Here is a 16624-nt window from a genome sequence, read left to right on the forward strand (position 1 = left end):
AAAGAATTTTGATCAAAAGAGATGGAGAGCTTGTCCCTACTCGGACAGTTATACTGACTTTTAAAACACCAATTCTCCCCACAACTATAAAGGCTGGATACCTCAGATGTCATGTTCGACCATACATTCCCAATCCGGTATGGTGCTTCAAGTGCCAAAAATTTGGTCATTCGCAAACTGTATGCAGAGTAGTCACTTGTGCTGCTTGTGGTTCTAAAGAACACACACACATACCGATTGTAACAAGGAAACTCAAAACTGTCCTAATTGCCACGGAAATCATTCTGCCTTCTCTAAGGACTGCGATCAATGGAAACGAGAGAAGAATATTCAGAAATCTAAAATAGAGCATAAGGTGTCATATCAAGAGGCAAAAAAAATTTACAATTTCTGTTAAATCATCTACGTATGCGTCAATTACTCAACGACTACGCTCAGTATCAACTCAAACTGAATGCTCAGTCTGTCCAAATATCTCTATATCTGGTTGGGCTAAATCAGTACTTTCTTCATCAAAGGAACACTCTCCCTCCGAATATGTAACTCAAGAAGTAAATACACCAGTAACAGTACCTCCAGATAAGAATCCCAAACAGCAACAGAAAGAACAAATCAAGAGCTCTGAAAGAAGTGATAAATACAAACTCAGATCTGATACCATGGACATTGATGAAAAAGCAGGCGAAGACAATACAATTCTTGAAATTCATCCAGAAGATGACATTGACACGGGCAGACCAGTTTTCTCAAAGAAGGAAAAGGGAAAAATAGACAGGTGTAAGCAGACTACTTCACGGATGTTAGCAGACACCAGTTAAAACTAAACAACGAGTACGTGGAATTGCCGTGCGCTCTGTGCTAACGTAGATGACTTTTACGATCTATTAAGTAAATATAAGCCTGTTGCAGTATGTCGAGAAACCAATCTCACAAATACAGTATCTATGACAATTAAGCATTATACTATATATAGCATTATACTATATATTCGATATACTATATAAACCAATCTCACAAATACAGTATCTATGACAATTAAGCATTATACTATATATAGCATTATACTATATATTCGATCTGCCAACCCGCACTGGACCAGCGTGGCAGATTATGGTCCATTTCCCTCAGCATGAATTGTTGAGGAGGCTTCCATCCTGCAGTGGGTTGATAATGGCTGCACTTTACTTTTTTTTTTTTTTTTTTTTACTATATATAGAAAAGATAGAAGTTCCTCTAAATCAGCTCATGGAGAAGTAGCAGTCATAGTGAACTCTGTAGTTCTCTGTAGACCTATCCCCATGCAAACATCTTTAGAGGCGATTGCAGTTCATGTCACCATTTAAATGATTTAGATGATATAGTAAAGAAAATACCTGTTCCCTTTTGTATTATGGGTGACTGGAATGGCCATCACCCCCTATGGGGTTCCCAACATCTTGACTCTAGAGGACAGATAATAGAAAAATTTTTAGATAAACATAATCTAACTATTCTAAACACTGGTGATCACACATACTTACATTCTCCATCTGGTTAAAGTTCAGCTATTGATCTTTCAATATGCTCCCCAGCAATATTTCCTATCATAGACTGGACTGTTACTGATAACCCTTGTGGTAGCGATCACTTTCCTATCATCTGTACTTTCAGCTCAAGTTCTCCTCCCCAGAGAGACATTAGGAAAACCTGGAAATTTGAAAAAGCTAACTGGACAAAATACCAGGAAATAGCTCGAATAGATACTTCCGTCATTACAACCCTCACAATTGATTCTGCAGTCAGGTATACTACACAAAAAATAACGAAAGTATCAGAGTCTGCTATTCCAAAATCTTCATCCAAAATCCAGCTTCATCCAAAAATATGGTGGAATGAAGCATGCAACAATGCTAAAAAAGAAAGGAATAAGTACTGGAATCTGTTTCGAAAATATCCAACCACAGCCAGCCTCCTACAGTTTAAGAGAGCCAGAGCTAAAGCTCGTCATATAAGACGAGAGAGTAAAAAAGAAGCACGGGCACGTTACACTTCCACCATAAACAGATTCACAGATACTTCTACAATATGGAAAAAAATCAAATGAATTAAGGGCAAATACTTGCAAACAACTTCTCCTATTCTGCTTGTAAGAGGGAAGGAAATTTCTGAACCTCTAGAGATTGCCAGTGTCTTAGGTACTTCATTTGAAACACTTTCAGCTGTTGCCACATATGAATCAGCATTTAAATTGGTAAAATCCCAGACAGAAAAATACAAAGCAAAATTTAATACTGCCGTCCCATATTCGTATAACCAACCTCTGACCATGATTGAATTGCGCAGTGCATTTTCCCGATTAAAGAATAGTGCTCCAGGCCCCGATGGAATTTTTTACACCATGATCTGTCATTTAAGTGGGGGATTCGTTAACTGCCCTATTACAACTGTATAACAGAATTTTTCTGTTTCTGTTATAGAGGAGTATTACCCTGCTAGCTGGTGCCATTCTTATGTGCTAGCTTTCTTGAAACCAGGAAAAGACCACACAGATCCCAGAAACTACCGCCCTATTTCTCTAACCAGTTGTCTGGGAAAAACATTGTAAAAAATAGTTAACGCTAGATTGACATGGTTTCTAGAAACGGAAAACATTCTAAGTCCAAACCAGCATGGCTTCCGGAGAAGAAGATCTACACTTGATCTCATTATTAAAGCAGAAACAAATATCCAGAACGCTTTGTTCAGAAATGAGCACCTAGTCATGATATGCGTTGACATAGAGAAAGCCTTCGATACAACTTGGCGATATGGGATTCTTCAGGACTTACATAAATGTGGACTTCGGGGTCATCTGCCGATATTCATTAAAAACTTTCTAGGCAATAGATCATTTCAGATCCGATTCCATTCATCATTGTCTCGAGCGTATGTACAAGAAGAGGGAGTTCCCCAAGGTTCAGTGTTGAGTGCCACACTCTTTGCCATTAGGATTGATTCCAAGTGTATACCTAATACAGTTGACGCCTACCTATATGCTGATGATCTTGCCATCTCATGTCACTCTCAAAATATACCGCTGTAGTATTACCAAATATCACCATCTCCAGACAGCTTCCGTCTGAATGCAGTACTTATACCTCAGAATTATACGGTATTGTTCTAGCCCTAGAGAATATCAAAGAAGACTCGTATACCAAATCCATCATATATACAGACTCGTTAAGTGCTGTTAATTCTCTACAGTGTAAATTCTTCCCTAGTCATCCGCTGGTACAAAAAATTTGGGCACAGCTACTAGAACTTCACAGACATGGACAGCTAGTAATATTTTGTTGGATCCCTGGACACGGAATACCAGGAAACGAGCAGGCAGATTTAGCTGCTAAATGTGCTACAAATGTGATACCATCTAATTTCAGGACTCCTTATATTGACCATAAATCCATTATCAAACAGATGTATAAATAAGAGTGGACATGCATGTGGCAAGATCAAGCAAATAAACTTCTTGAAATCAAGAGAGAACCCAAGCAATGGCAATCCAGTCTGAGTCGAAACAGAAAGGAAGAAACCATCCTGGCTAGATTACGCATTGGCCATACATTCCTCACTCATAGCTACCTACTAACAAACGATGATCCTCCACAATGCAGTAACTGCTTATGCTCATTAACAGTAAAACATATCATCCTGGAATGCCTGCTATATCTGAAAGAACGGAAAACTGCTTTCTTCTCTCATTTTCATAACTCCAGCCAGTTATCATTACAGTGTGTTCTAGGCAATCATGAGGATATGGATGACATTTTTCTCTTTCTAAAATTGATAAATAAATATCACAGTATATGAGTCATATCAAGCGTAAGACAAACGAAGAAGATATTAGACAGTAATCAGTGCATTATAGCCTAAGTTGCTGATGCACCAACAAATTTAACAACAACAACAACAACATGTAAATTAAGAAGTCACCGTACATTTTTTTCTGTTGAGGGCTTAATATTAACCTCCTGTATGAGTACCAAAATACTATCCTAACCATTTTTCACATTTTGGTCTGTTGTCCTCATTTCCTTAATGCATCTTTGCAAATTTTATTGCTTTTAGCATTCTGGCTGAGTTATTTATACTTTGTCAGACTTTATCTGAAATTTTTAAATTTCTGCATGCTTTTAATTTATGTACCTTCATTTAAATTAGCACTTTTTTTGTTTATTGTATAGAAACACTGATTTCAATTTTATTAATTACTTTTATAATATCTGTAATTATTTATTGTATATATAATATATTTAATATTTACAGTTATACATGGTTAACCTGTTTAAAGGTTACTAAAAATCAGCACATAATGGCTGAAACTACTGATGCACCAAAAAAAAAAAAAAAACAGTGTGGCACTGATAAAGCAAGGCTGAATTGCTTTCAATTTCCACATGATCATTGGAGACCCCAAAAGAACAATTACTATTGGTCCAGGCTCCCAGAATACCTAAATCTGACATTTCTAAATTGTGTAATTGTATGTGTGTGTGTGAGGAGGCTGTTCATAATAAATTGTTATATGAAATTATTTCAGCGTTTAACTCGTCAGGCCATCATGCAGAATAACTTTTAAGAATGGCTAGAGTCCCAACCTTAAATTTCAATACCAAAAATGTTTTTAAAAATATTGTTTTAAATTTTAAGTAGAAGCAATTTATTATAATTTCTTGAAGTTTGCTTACTAATTTTTTTTAAATTTTACTTTAAGTGTATTGAGGCCTCTGCCTCAGTATATTTAATATATTCAACAGTATACTGACAGTGTACTTGTCTCAGTATATTGAATTCTTTGTTTTAATATATGGTTCATTCGTTTTAATTTAAAAATTATTTTAAGGTGTCCTATTTATTTTTAATACAATTTAAAAAATTGTATTTTATTTATTTTTTTTTAATTGTATATCTCTGTTCTAGGTATATGGCCTTCTGAAGAAGTTTTAGCATATTACTGCATGAAGAATAAGGAAATATTTGGGTAAAAGAGAGATCTTATTTGTATATTATTTTGTGTCATCAATACCTTGCTTTCCTTTACAGTAATAAGAATTCGTCCAGAAGCTGTTCTGTTCTCCCCACTGCATTAACTGATTTGTACAAGTTGACCATTAGCAATGCAATTGAGGTAGCTAAGCAAGCTTGTGCCCCCCCTAACTAACCTTGTTCTTCTTTGCACTCATTCCACCAGATCCTCATCCTTCTTAAAATGAGGCTTCCAGACTTAGCATTAGTAGGGGCATATGGTGCAAGAAAGCAAGCTTATACAGCATCAGCCAAAAAAAAAAAAAAAAACCCCTTCCCATTTCACCCATCATTCGCTTCAAACGTTTGTCTGGTTCTGCCCTGAATTTATTATTTAAGCTGTCAACTTTTACAATGATAGATGGAAGTTTGTTCCAGAAATCAACCACCCACTGGCAAAAGGCAAATTTCTGCACATCTGTTCAACTACTTTCTTTGCTCAATTTTAATTTATGTCCCCTCAGGTGATTAATCTAGGCAAGGGGAAGAATCCCACCAGCATTGAGCTTGCTCAAACCATTCAAAGCTTAATACACCTCAATCAGATCACCTTGCAGGTGCTAATCTCCAGACATGGTAATTTGCAAAACTTAAGCCTATCTTTGTAAGAGAAACCCTTTGATCCATTCACTAATCTTGTTGCCCTTCTCTCTATTCTTCCAGCAGCTCTACATCCTTCTTAAAATGAGGCCGCCAGACTTGTATACAGTACCAAAGGAGGTATAATCATCTCCTTATCCCTGTTAGAAAAATTCCTGCATATCATTGACAAGATACATGAGCTACTCTTGCAGACCATCTGCACTGCTCAGAAAACTTCATATCTGATTACACAATTACCCCAAGGTTCTTTTCATTGTCTACTGAGTGTAATACCACACAGTTGATGCATTAATCTTCGGTTACTTCTGTCCATAGGCGTCTCCGTAGCCAGGTGGGAAGGAGCAGCAGTGCATAGCACACGCTTCTTGATTAGACCGGGGTTCGAGCCCATCACCACCAAATACGGAAGTTGCGGAAAGGTCAAGGAATGACCACCGCATATCCCGGAGCAATATGGCCTTAGTTGCTAATGCTCCTAAAAACCAAATAACAAACAAACATAAACAAACTTCTGTCCATATGCAGTAATTTACATTTAGCATTAGTAGAGGCATTTGATGCAAGAAAGCAAGCTTATGCAGCATCAGCCAAAAAAAAAAAATAAAGTAAAATAATTAAATAAAAAATAACCACTTCCACTTCACCCCTCTGTTCGTTCGAAATACCTGTCCAGCTGAGCCTTAAACTTATTTAGGCTATCTACTTCCACGACAAGGGATGGAAGTCTGTTCCACCTACCAACCACCCGCTGGCTAAAGGCAAATTTCCGCACATCTATCCTACATCTGTCTTTCCTCAATTTGAATTTATGCCCTCTCAGGGGATTATTCTGAGCAAGAGGAAGATTCTCACCAGCATTGAGCATGCTCAAACCATTCAAGGCTTTGTACACCTCTATCAGATCACCTCGCTGGTGCCTAGTCTCCAGACACTGTAATTCGCAAAACTTAAGCCTTTCTTTGTAAGAGCACCCCTTTGTTCCATTCACTAATCTTGTTGCCCTTCTTCTGTACTCGTTCCAGCAGCTCTGCATCCTTCTTGAAATGAGGCCTCCAGGCCTGTATACAGTACTCTAGGTGTGGCCTGACCATTGCCTTATACAAGGGAATAATCACCTCCTTATCCCTGCTAGAAAAATTCCTATATATCATTGACAATACACCATGAGCTACTCTTGCAGCCGTCTGCACTGCTCAGAGAACTTCATATCTGCCTGCACAACCACCCCCAGGTCCCTTTCATTCTCTACCACTGTCAGTGTAGTACCACAGAGTTGATACGTTGCTCTGGGGTTGCTGTTTCCCATATGTAGTACTTTACATTTGTCAATGTTAAACTTCATTTGCCACCTCTCAGCCCATCTGCTCAACTTTTCCAGATCCTGTTGCAGCAGCATAGTGTCAGTAGTTTTTATCATTTATAAATGATATTGATATACCATTATCAATATCATTTATAAATACAGAAAACAACAATGGGCCCAACACAGACCTCTGGGGGACACCACTAATAACATTAGGTCATGAAGAGCAGTGTCCATTGATTACCACTCTCTGTCTTCTCCCACTCAACCATCCCTTTATCCATAGCAGCAATTTGGCCTTAATGCCATACTGCTCCAATTTGTACAGCAGTCTTCCATGTGCAACAGTATCAAAAGCTTTCCAAGTATGTGATATCAAAATTATTTTTTGCCTCCAGTTCCTTTGTGACAATATCATAGTATTCAGTCAAATTGGCTACACAAGACTTCCCCTTAACAAACCCATGCTGTGTCTGAACTATTAATTAACCAGTGCCTCCATTAATTTCCCTGGAACAAAGTTAAACTAACAGATCTGTAATTACTCATGTCACCCTTTGATCCTTTGCGAATTGTGTCACAGAGCGGGAGTGCAGTAGCACATGCTCTTTCAGTAGACCAGGGTTCAAGCCTCGTGACTGTTGAATACGGTCGATCTGCCAACCCGCACTGGACCAGCATGGCAGATTATGGTCCATTTCCCTTAGCATGAATTGTTGAGGAGGCTTCCATTCTGTAGTGGGTTGATAATGGCTGCACTTTACCTTCTTTTTTTTTTTTGCACATCTCCAGTCCACGGCTACCTCCCCTGAGTCCAAGGAAGCTCTCATAATTATGGCTAAGGGTTTGATTACTTCCTTTGCTGCCTCCTTAATATAACTGGATAGATCCCATCCAACCCAGGTGCCTTATGTTTATCTTCAACAATTTCTGCTCCACTTTGCTCTCAGTTATTACAAAATTATTTATCCCACTGCCAGAGTTTAATACACTGCTGACATTCCCCTCCCCGAATAACTCCTCATGTGTAAATGGAGATGCAAAATACTCATTCATTTTGTTAGCTATCATCAACAGTTGAACCATCGATATCAAGTGGACCAATCTGATTCATTTCCTTCCCTCTAGAGCTTACATAAATAAAGAAGTCTTTGCTATATTTCTTTGCATCCTTTGCAAAAGATTTCTTGTAATCTGTCTTTACCTGCCTAACCGCCTTTGTGACTTGATTACAGCCCAGCTTATATCTAGCATAGGCTTCTGTGTCACCTGTTAATTTATATGTATCCCATGCATTTTTCTTCTTTGCCACATGCCTCATGAATTCATCTGACATCCATTTAGGCCTAAACCTTGAACAATATTTCTTAGTTGGTATGAAAAGCTTAGTAGCTTCCAAGATTAATTTTTTGAATGTATCCCATTTAGAATTTGCTCTTGGTAACATCATCAGTTGGCTGGAACTTGTGGGTTGATCACTTGCACGCTGTATAGAATTTAAAAACTGTCTCAGACCACCGTAGTCACCTTTACGAAATTAAAAACTCTTTTCCCTTTACCCCCGATTATAGTTACCTCTTTGAGTAAATCCCACATCAGCACACTGTGATCACTGCCACCTAGTGGTTCCTTTATCTGCAGATTCTTAATGCATGAATCACTACTGATAATCAGATCAAGAGTATTACTCCCTCTAGTTGCCTCTCGAACATGCTGCTTTAGAAAACAATCATCCAATAAACCTCAAAAGCCTTGCTAGTGTGCAAGCGACCGACCCACAAGCTCCAGTCAATATCTGGGAAATAAATCCTATTCTCAATTTTTCTTTCGCAGTGCTTATGCCACACCAAACTGACTCAACACTGCATTGTCCACCATGTCAGCTGGCTGCACCCTTAGATTTTGTTTCTTAACTAATAGCATAACACCTCCTCCCTTCCTATCCTGTGTGTCCTTTCTGTACACATTGTACCCCCCCCCCCAAATTCCAATTCTGCATTCCTTATATCTCTGTTACACCACATGTCTGATATCCCAACAATGTCTGCCTTTGATGTTTTAACCAACACCTCAAATTCACCAAATTTATGTACTAAACTCCTAGCATTGGTGTACACACAATCATACATGGACCTGTTCTTATTCTTAGCTACCCCAACACAACCCATATATTTACTTGTTATGCGATGACTACCAGCAGTTTCTGAAATCCCCCGCACCTTGTTTTCCAGGTTGCTGCTCCAATAGAAGCAGTGCAAGAATCACTTTCTTTCAGTACTCAAGTGTTTCTTTCATTATGAATAGCGAACCGTCATTGTTTTCATTGACTTTAAGTCTGCTTTCGACTGTGTCCACCGGCCTGCCTTATGGAAACTACTAGAGGTTGAACATGTACCTCGAAAAGTCATCACACTCCTCCAAACTGCATACAATGGTTTAACCAGCCAGGTGCGCATCCAGAACGATTTATCTGAGGAATTTACCATCCAAACTGGAGTCTGCCAAGGGGATGTAGCCTCCCCGTTGCTTTTCAACATTGTGGTCGACGCCATTATGAGGCAAGAATTCAGAAACAGACAGGGCATACAATATGACAAGGATCACTATGTGACTGACCTGATGTTTGCTGATGATAGTGCTATCCTTGCCGGTAACGACGCTGAAGCCACGGACATCCTCTACGACATTGCCCGCATTGCCCGGCCATACGGTTTGAAGATCAATGCTGGTAAGACAAAGGTCCTGACAACAGATGGGTCGCAAGCCACCATCTATCTCGAAGGCGTCCAGATCGAGCAAGTGCAGGACTTTAAATACCTTGGGTCGCTGGTCCAGGAGAAGAAAGTTGCATCCACCATGGAAATCCACAGCAAAATTGTGGACAGGCGGCCACTGCGTTCGCCTCGCTCAAATGGTGTCTGTGGAAGAGGACCAACATTTCCACAAAGACTAAAATCTGACTCTTCCGGACTTTGATCCTGCCCATTCTTCTTTACGGATCGGAAACATGGACTTGTCTCAAGTTAGATTTGAACAAACTTGAGGTATTCCAAATGCGATGCCTGCGGCAGATCTTGGGCATCTCTCTTCGCGACCGCATCACTAATGATACCATCCGCGCCAGATGCCAACAGCAACCAACCATTGCCGACCAAATCCAGAAGCGAAGGCTCAGATGGTTTGGCCACGTATGTAGAATGAGCACGAACAGAATACCATCCACACTCCTTTGGAGACAACGACCCACCCAATGGAGCATCCAATGGACCGCACCTAGGAAAACGTGGGCCAAGCAAGTGGAAGATGACTTGAGCCGACATCTCGACCTTAACCAGGCCAGGACTGAAGCCATGGATCGTAAGGTATGGAAGAACATCACAGAGCAAGTCCGAAACCCTGCGGCACCTACAGCAGCATACTGGTTGTGTGGCCAACCGCCTCCCCCAGCTGCCAGCTAAGGACCAAAGAAGAAGAAAAGAAAGGAGAGGATAATCCCCTCCTTGTTCCTGCAAAATTGTTGTATATCATTGATAGAACCTGATGAGCTGTCCTAGCAGCCTGCCTGCAGAGAACTTAATGTTAGAATGTACTTTTACCCCAGGTCTTTTTTTGTTCTCCTCACATTGGGTGTTGTGGAGAACAAACCCTCCAAATTGGTATGTTATTCTGGGATTACTGCATCTAAATGTAAGATACTACACTGATTCAAATACAGTACTTTGAATTTAACAAAGTTAAACCTCAATTGCTACCTCTGAGCCTATCTGCTTAATTTCTCTAGGTCTTGTTGCAGTTGCATACCCTAATTCTTGTTGTTAACCACCCTGCCAACTTTGTATCATTAGCAAACTTCAACATTAAACTTGATATGTTTTTTTTCATCAGTATTGTTAATAAATGTTGTAAATAGTGAGGCCCCCAACGCTGAACCCTGAAGGACGTCACTAATAAAATTAGCCTATGAATAGCATATGCCATTATAGCCACTTAGCCATTCCTTTATCCATAGCAGTAACTTTACTCCCTATTTCCACACTGCTCCAATTTGCATAGCAGTCATTCATGTGAAAAAGTATCAAAATCTTTACTGAATCGGGCGCCTCTGTAGCCAGGTGGGAAGGAGCAGCAGTGCATAGCACACGCTTCTTGATTAGACCGGGGTTCGAGCCTGTCACCACCAAATACGGAGGATGCGGAAATGTCAGGGAATGACCACCGCATTTCCCGGAGCAATATGGCCTTAGTTGCTAATGCTCCTAAAAACTAAATAACAAACAAACTTTACTGAATCTGAAAACTGAAAAGTTATAAAATTATTCTATTTCAATCAAAATTTTTTGCATTCAGTTTCTTTGTGATCACAGCATAGTAGCAAAAGCTACATGGAGTTAAGGAGATATCTTGTCTAACCAATCTGTTAAGACCAGATATCTCTTTAACTCCATGTAGCTATTGCCACATTCCTGTCAAGATCTTCCATTACTTTTTTAACCACTGATTCCTTTTTTAACCACTGATTCCATTATTTCTTTGAAAATAGTGGAGTCAACCAAGTTTACAGGTTCTTGATTCTTCTTATAGGAGAGATAGGAGAGCATTAGCACATCTCTAGTCTGCATGGCTCTCCTGAATCCAAGGATGCTACTTTTCATTTTCTGCTACTTTTAATATTATTAAATAGATTACATCACACCAAAAGATTTTGTTAACCTCATGTATTTGATTTCAGTTAAGGCTAAATGCCTTAACTGAAATCAAATACACGAAGTCAAATACCTTAAGGTCTCATGTTGTTTCAAAGAAAATAAACAAAGTACACCAATTCCTTTATAAAACTTTCATTTACAATTTAAATTTCCCCTTTAGCACTGTAATCAGGTTGTGGTTCTGAATTAACTTCCAATTGTAACACGTGTTTATCTTCAAAAATTGTCGCTGTCATTCATCTTTATCAAGTTGAAGAGGAGGCTCGCTGCTTTTTTGTTTTATATTTAGTGTATGTATGTTTTGTTTTGGCACTTTTATTTAGTTGTTTTATTTTTATTTTAATTGTATATAATCTCATTTTATTTTATTGTACTTAGCCAATCATTTTAAATTCTTGTACATATTTTCATTTATTTAAATTTCTTATTTTGTATCATTGCTTATTTTAATAAACCATTTGAATTCAGTAGAAGCAATATTTTGTTATTATAACAGTAGTTATATTTTTAAGTTTATCCTGCAAGCATTTATTATGCTATTTGTCACCTAGTGGCTCCTTTATGTGGATATTCATAGTGATTCATAATGACTCACTAATTCATTATGAATCACTTCTGATAAGGAGATCCAGAGTATTGCTTTCTCTTGTTGCATCTCTAACATACTGCCATAGAAAACAGTCATCCAGTAAATCCAGAAAATTATTGGTACTGTGTGAGTGACCTAACTGAAAGTTTTAGTCTATATTTGAAAAATTAAAATCCCTTATAAGAAATTCTGATGTGCTGGCCCACTCTGTTTTTCTATATAGTTGTTCATTATACTCATCACAGTCACTTGGCACATAACACACACCTTTCATTTTTGTTTTCCCAGTGCTTGATTCACACCAAACTGGTTCAGTCTTGTGGTGGCCATGCACATGAACCGACTGCACTGCCTTAGATTCTGTGCTACTTAACTGAGAATATGTCCACTGTCCTGTTTGACCTTTCTGTATACTCCCTGCCCCACTAACTCTTAGTATCTGCACAAAACACATATGAATGGCTTTGCTAAGTGAAGAAGCAGCATAAGAAGTGGATTGCGGAGTTGAGGAAAAACCTCCACAGCCACAAAGATAATCACATGGTTCACATTGTCCCTTCTATATACGTTGTACTCGCCATATTGAAAATCTGCATCCATTATTTCTGAGTGGCACCATGTTTCCAATATCCCTATAATGTTTGCCTTTGATGACTTAACCAATTGGGAACTGAATTTATTGTAGCATGTATTGGATCACATTTTTAGATATTACTATATTCTCAGCAAATTGACTTGTATATCAGTATCTTTGACCTGTGTTTGTTGAAGGAATAATAACTGATCTTTACGTCTATGCTCTGTAGAATTGACTTATTCCTTTTCTCATTGATTAAGGAATTGATACTACTTCATCACCTTTCTTACAATATGACATAAAGCCTCATAGTGAATGTTTGGAATGAAACATTTGAAAGTAGAGTACACCTGAACAAATTTCCTAATGTTCATGGTGGAGGTTTTGCTTGAGGACCTTCAACACACAATTTAAACTCATGTGACTGTTTTCTATAGGGATATTTAAAATACTATTTAAATTAATTCCATTTTTATGAGGCAATATAGTAAGAGGTGTTCGGGTTCCACAGTAATTTACAGACTATCCTGCAGAATTTCATTATTCAAATTTGAAATCTCATTTCACAAAGAGAAGGACATATTGAATATGTTGCTTGGAGCAGTCTGCTAATTATACAGTCATTGTCAGTAAATAATTAATAAGATATGACTTATTTTTAAATAAGGGGTAGAGTTTTTTTCACCCATTTAGCATTAGCATTAGAAGAGGCATTTGATGCAAGAAAGCAAGCTTATGCAGCATCAGCCAAAAAAAAAAAATAATAAAAAAATAAATAAATAAAAAATAACCACTTCCACTTCACCCCTCTGTTCGTTCGAAATACCTGTCCAGCTGAGCCTTAAACTTATTTAGGCTATCAACTTCCACGACAAGGGATGGAAGTTTATTCCAGCAACCAACCACCCGCTGGCTAAAGGCAAATTTCCTCACGTCTATCCTACATCTGTCTTTCCTCAGTTTGAATTTATGCCCTCTCAGGTGATTATTCTGAGCAAGAGGAAGAATCCCATCAGCATTGAGCATGCTCAAACCATTCAAGGCTTTATACACCTCTATCAGATCACCTCGCCGGTGCCTAGTTTCCAGACACTGTAATTTGCAAAACGTAAGCCTTTCTTCATAAGAGCACCCCTTTGTTCCATTCACTAATCTTGTTGCCCTTCTCTGTACTCGTTCCAGCATCTCTATATCCTTCTTGAAATGAGGCCTCCAGACCTGTATACAGTACAATAGGTGCGGTCTGACCATTGCCTTATACAAGGGAATATCACCTCCTTATCCCTGCTAGAAAAATTCCTATATATCATCGACAATACACCATGAGCTACTCTTGCAGCCCGTCTGCACTGTTCAGAAAATTTCATATCTGCCTGCACAACCACCCCAGGTCCCTTTCATTCTCTACTACTGTCATTATAGTACCACAGAGTTGATATGTTGCTCTGGGGTCGCTGTTTCCCATGTGTAGTACTTTTCATTTGTCAACGTTAAACTTCATTTGCCACCTCTCAGCCCATCTGCTCAACCTTTCCAGATCCTGTTGCAGTAGCATAGTGTCAGTAGTGCCTTGACAACCCTGCCAACCTTCGTATCGTCTGCAAACTTGGACATTAAGCTTGATATACCATCATCAATATCATTTATAAATACAGAAAACAATAATGGACCCAATACTGAACCCTGAGGGACTCCACTAATAACATTAGTCCACGATGAGCAGTGTCCATTGATTACCACTCTCTGTCTTCTCCCCCTCAACCACCCCTTTATCCATAGCAGCAATTTGCCTCCAATGCCACACTGCTCCAATTTGTGCAGCAGTCTTCCATGTGCAACAGTATCAAAAGCCTTTCTCAGATCCAAGTATATAATATCAAAGTTATTTCCTGCATCCAGTTCTTTTGTGACTGCATCATAGTATCCAATCAATTTGGTCAGGCAAGACTTCCCCTTAACAAAACCATGCTGTGTCCGAGCTATAACTGAAGTCTTGTCTAGATGATCCTGCAGTGCTTCTTTAACCAGTGCCTCCATTAATTTTCCGGGAACAGAAGTTAAACTAACAGGTCTATAATTACTTGTGTCGCCCTTTGATCCTCCTTTGTGAATTGGGGTCACATTTGCACATCTCCAGTCCATGGGTACTTCCCCTGAGTCCAAGGAAGCTCTCATAATTATGGCTAAGGGTTTGCTTACTTCCTTTGCTGCTTCCTTTAATATAACTGGATAGATCCCATCCACCCCAGGTGCCTTTCTTGTATTTATCTTCAACAATTTCTTCTCCACTTTACTCTCAGTTATTACAAGAGTCTGTAGCTTACTGCCAGAGTTGAATACACCTCTGGCATTCCCCTCACTGAATAACTCCTCATGTGTGAATGTCGATGCAAAATATTCATTCAGTTTGTTAGCTACCTGATCAGGATCATCAACAGTTGACCCATCAATATCAAGTGGACCAATCTGATTCATCCCCTTCCTTCTAGAGTTTATGATAGATCTATGATAGATAGGCTTCTGTGTCACGTGTTAATTTGTATGTATCCCATGCATTTTTCTTCTCTGCCATATGCCTCATTAGTTCATCTGACATCCATTTTGGCAAACCTTGAACAATATTTCTTAGTTGGTATGTAAAGCCTAGTAGCTTCCAAGATAAGTTCTTTGAATGCTTCCAATTTTGAATTTGCTGTTGGTAACATCATCAGTTGGTCCCACTGTATAGAATTTAAATACTGTTTCAGTCCATCGTAGTCGCCTTTACGAAAGCAATAACCCTTCCCTTTACCCCTAATGGTAGTTACCTCTTTGAGTAAATCCCACTTCAGCACACTGTGATCACTGCCACCTAGCGGTTCATTTACCTTCAGATTCTTAATGCATGAAGAATCACTACTGATAATCAAATCAAGAGTATTACTCCCTCTATTTGCCTCCTGAACATGATGATGTAGAAAACCATCATCCAATAAATCCACAAAAGCCTTGCTAGTGTGTTGAGTGACCAGCCCCCAAATTCCAGTCAATATCTGGGAAATTAAAATCCCCCATTATAAGACTCTCTGATTTACCTCCCCACTCTATTTCCCCGTACAGTTTCTTATTATACTCATCAGAGTCATTAGGCCTATAGCACACTCCTACTCTCAATTTTGATCTCCCAATGCTTATGTCACACCAAACTGACTCGACACTGCACTGTCGAGCAATGTCGACTGGCTTCACTTCCTTGGATTTTATGTATTTCTTAACTAATAGCATAACCCCTCCTCTCTTCCTATCCTTTCTGTAGACATTGTACTCCCCAAGTTCCAGTTCTGCATTCCTTATATCTGTGTGACACCACGTCTCTGAAATCCTCACAATATCTGCCTTTGATGTTTTGAGCAATACCCCAAATTCATCAAATTTATTTACTAAACTCCTAGCATTGATGTACACGCAAGTATACATGCACTTGTTCTTTTTCTTAGCTACCCTAACACAACCTATGTGTTTATTTGTACCCCAATAATTCCCAGCAGTCTCTGAAATATCCTGCATCTTATTTTGCAGGCTGCGGCTCATTCCAATAGAAGCAGTGCAAGAATCACTTTCACCTCTGTCAGTGGCTACTGTTAATCTATTAGTCCTTGTATCCCACCAATCTAGCAGTTTTCCGACCCACCTAACACTGCCTCGATAGCATCAGCAAACATTCTTGCACCCTTTCTATTTAAGTGTATCCTATCCCTGTAGAAGCTGTCTCTCCTGTTAACAAGTACAGACCAGGCTGAAAAAAATTCTACCCCTTGAGCCTT

At 38.9% G+C, this 16624-nt stretch overlaps 1 protein-coding gene across 1 annotated transcript in view; it reads left to right on the forward strand.

Moving 5' to 3' along the window:
* Positions 1 to 16624, forward strand: part of LOC150088439 (calmodulin-lysine N-methyltransferase) — a 410297-nt gene that overhangs the window by 93914 nt on the left and 299759 nt on the right. The window contains exon 4 of the mRNA XM_090370776.1: positions 4939 to 4999. Within this exon, the coding sequence (XP_090226902.1) occupies positions 4939 to 4999 (61 nt within the window). The remainder of the gene's footprint in view (positions 1 to 4938; positions 5000 to 16624) is intronic.

The sequence above is a fragment of the Mastigoproctus giganteus genome, chromosome 3 (genome assembly GCF_048544385.1).
Source record: "Mastigoproctus giganteus isolate SK-2022 chromosome 3, ASM4854438v1, whole genome shotgun sequence".
Taxonomy (NCBI): Eukaryota; Metazoa; Arthropoda; class Arachnida; order Uropygi; family Thelyphonidae; genus Mastigoproctus; species Mastigoproctus giganteus.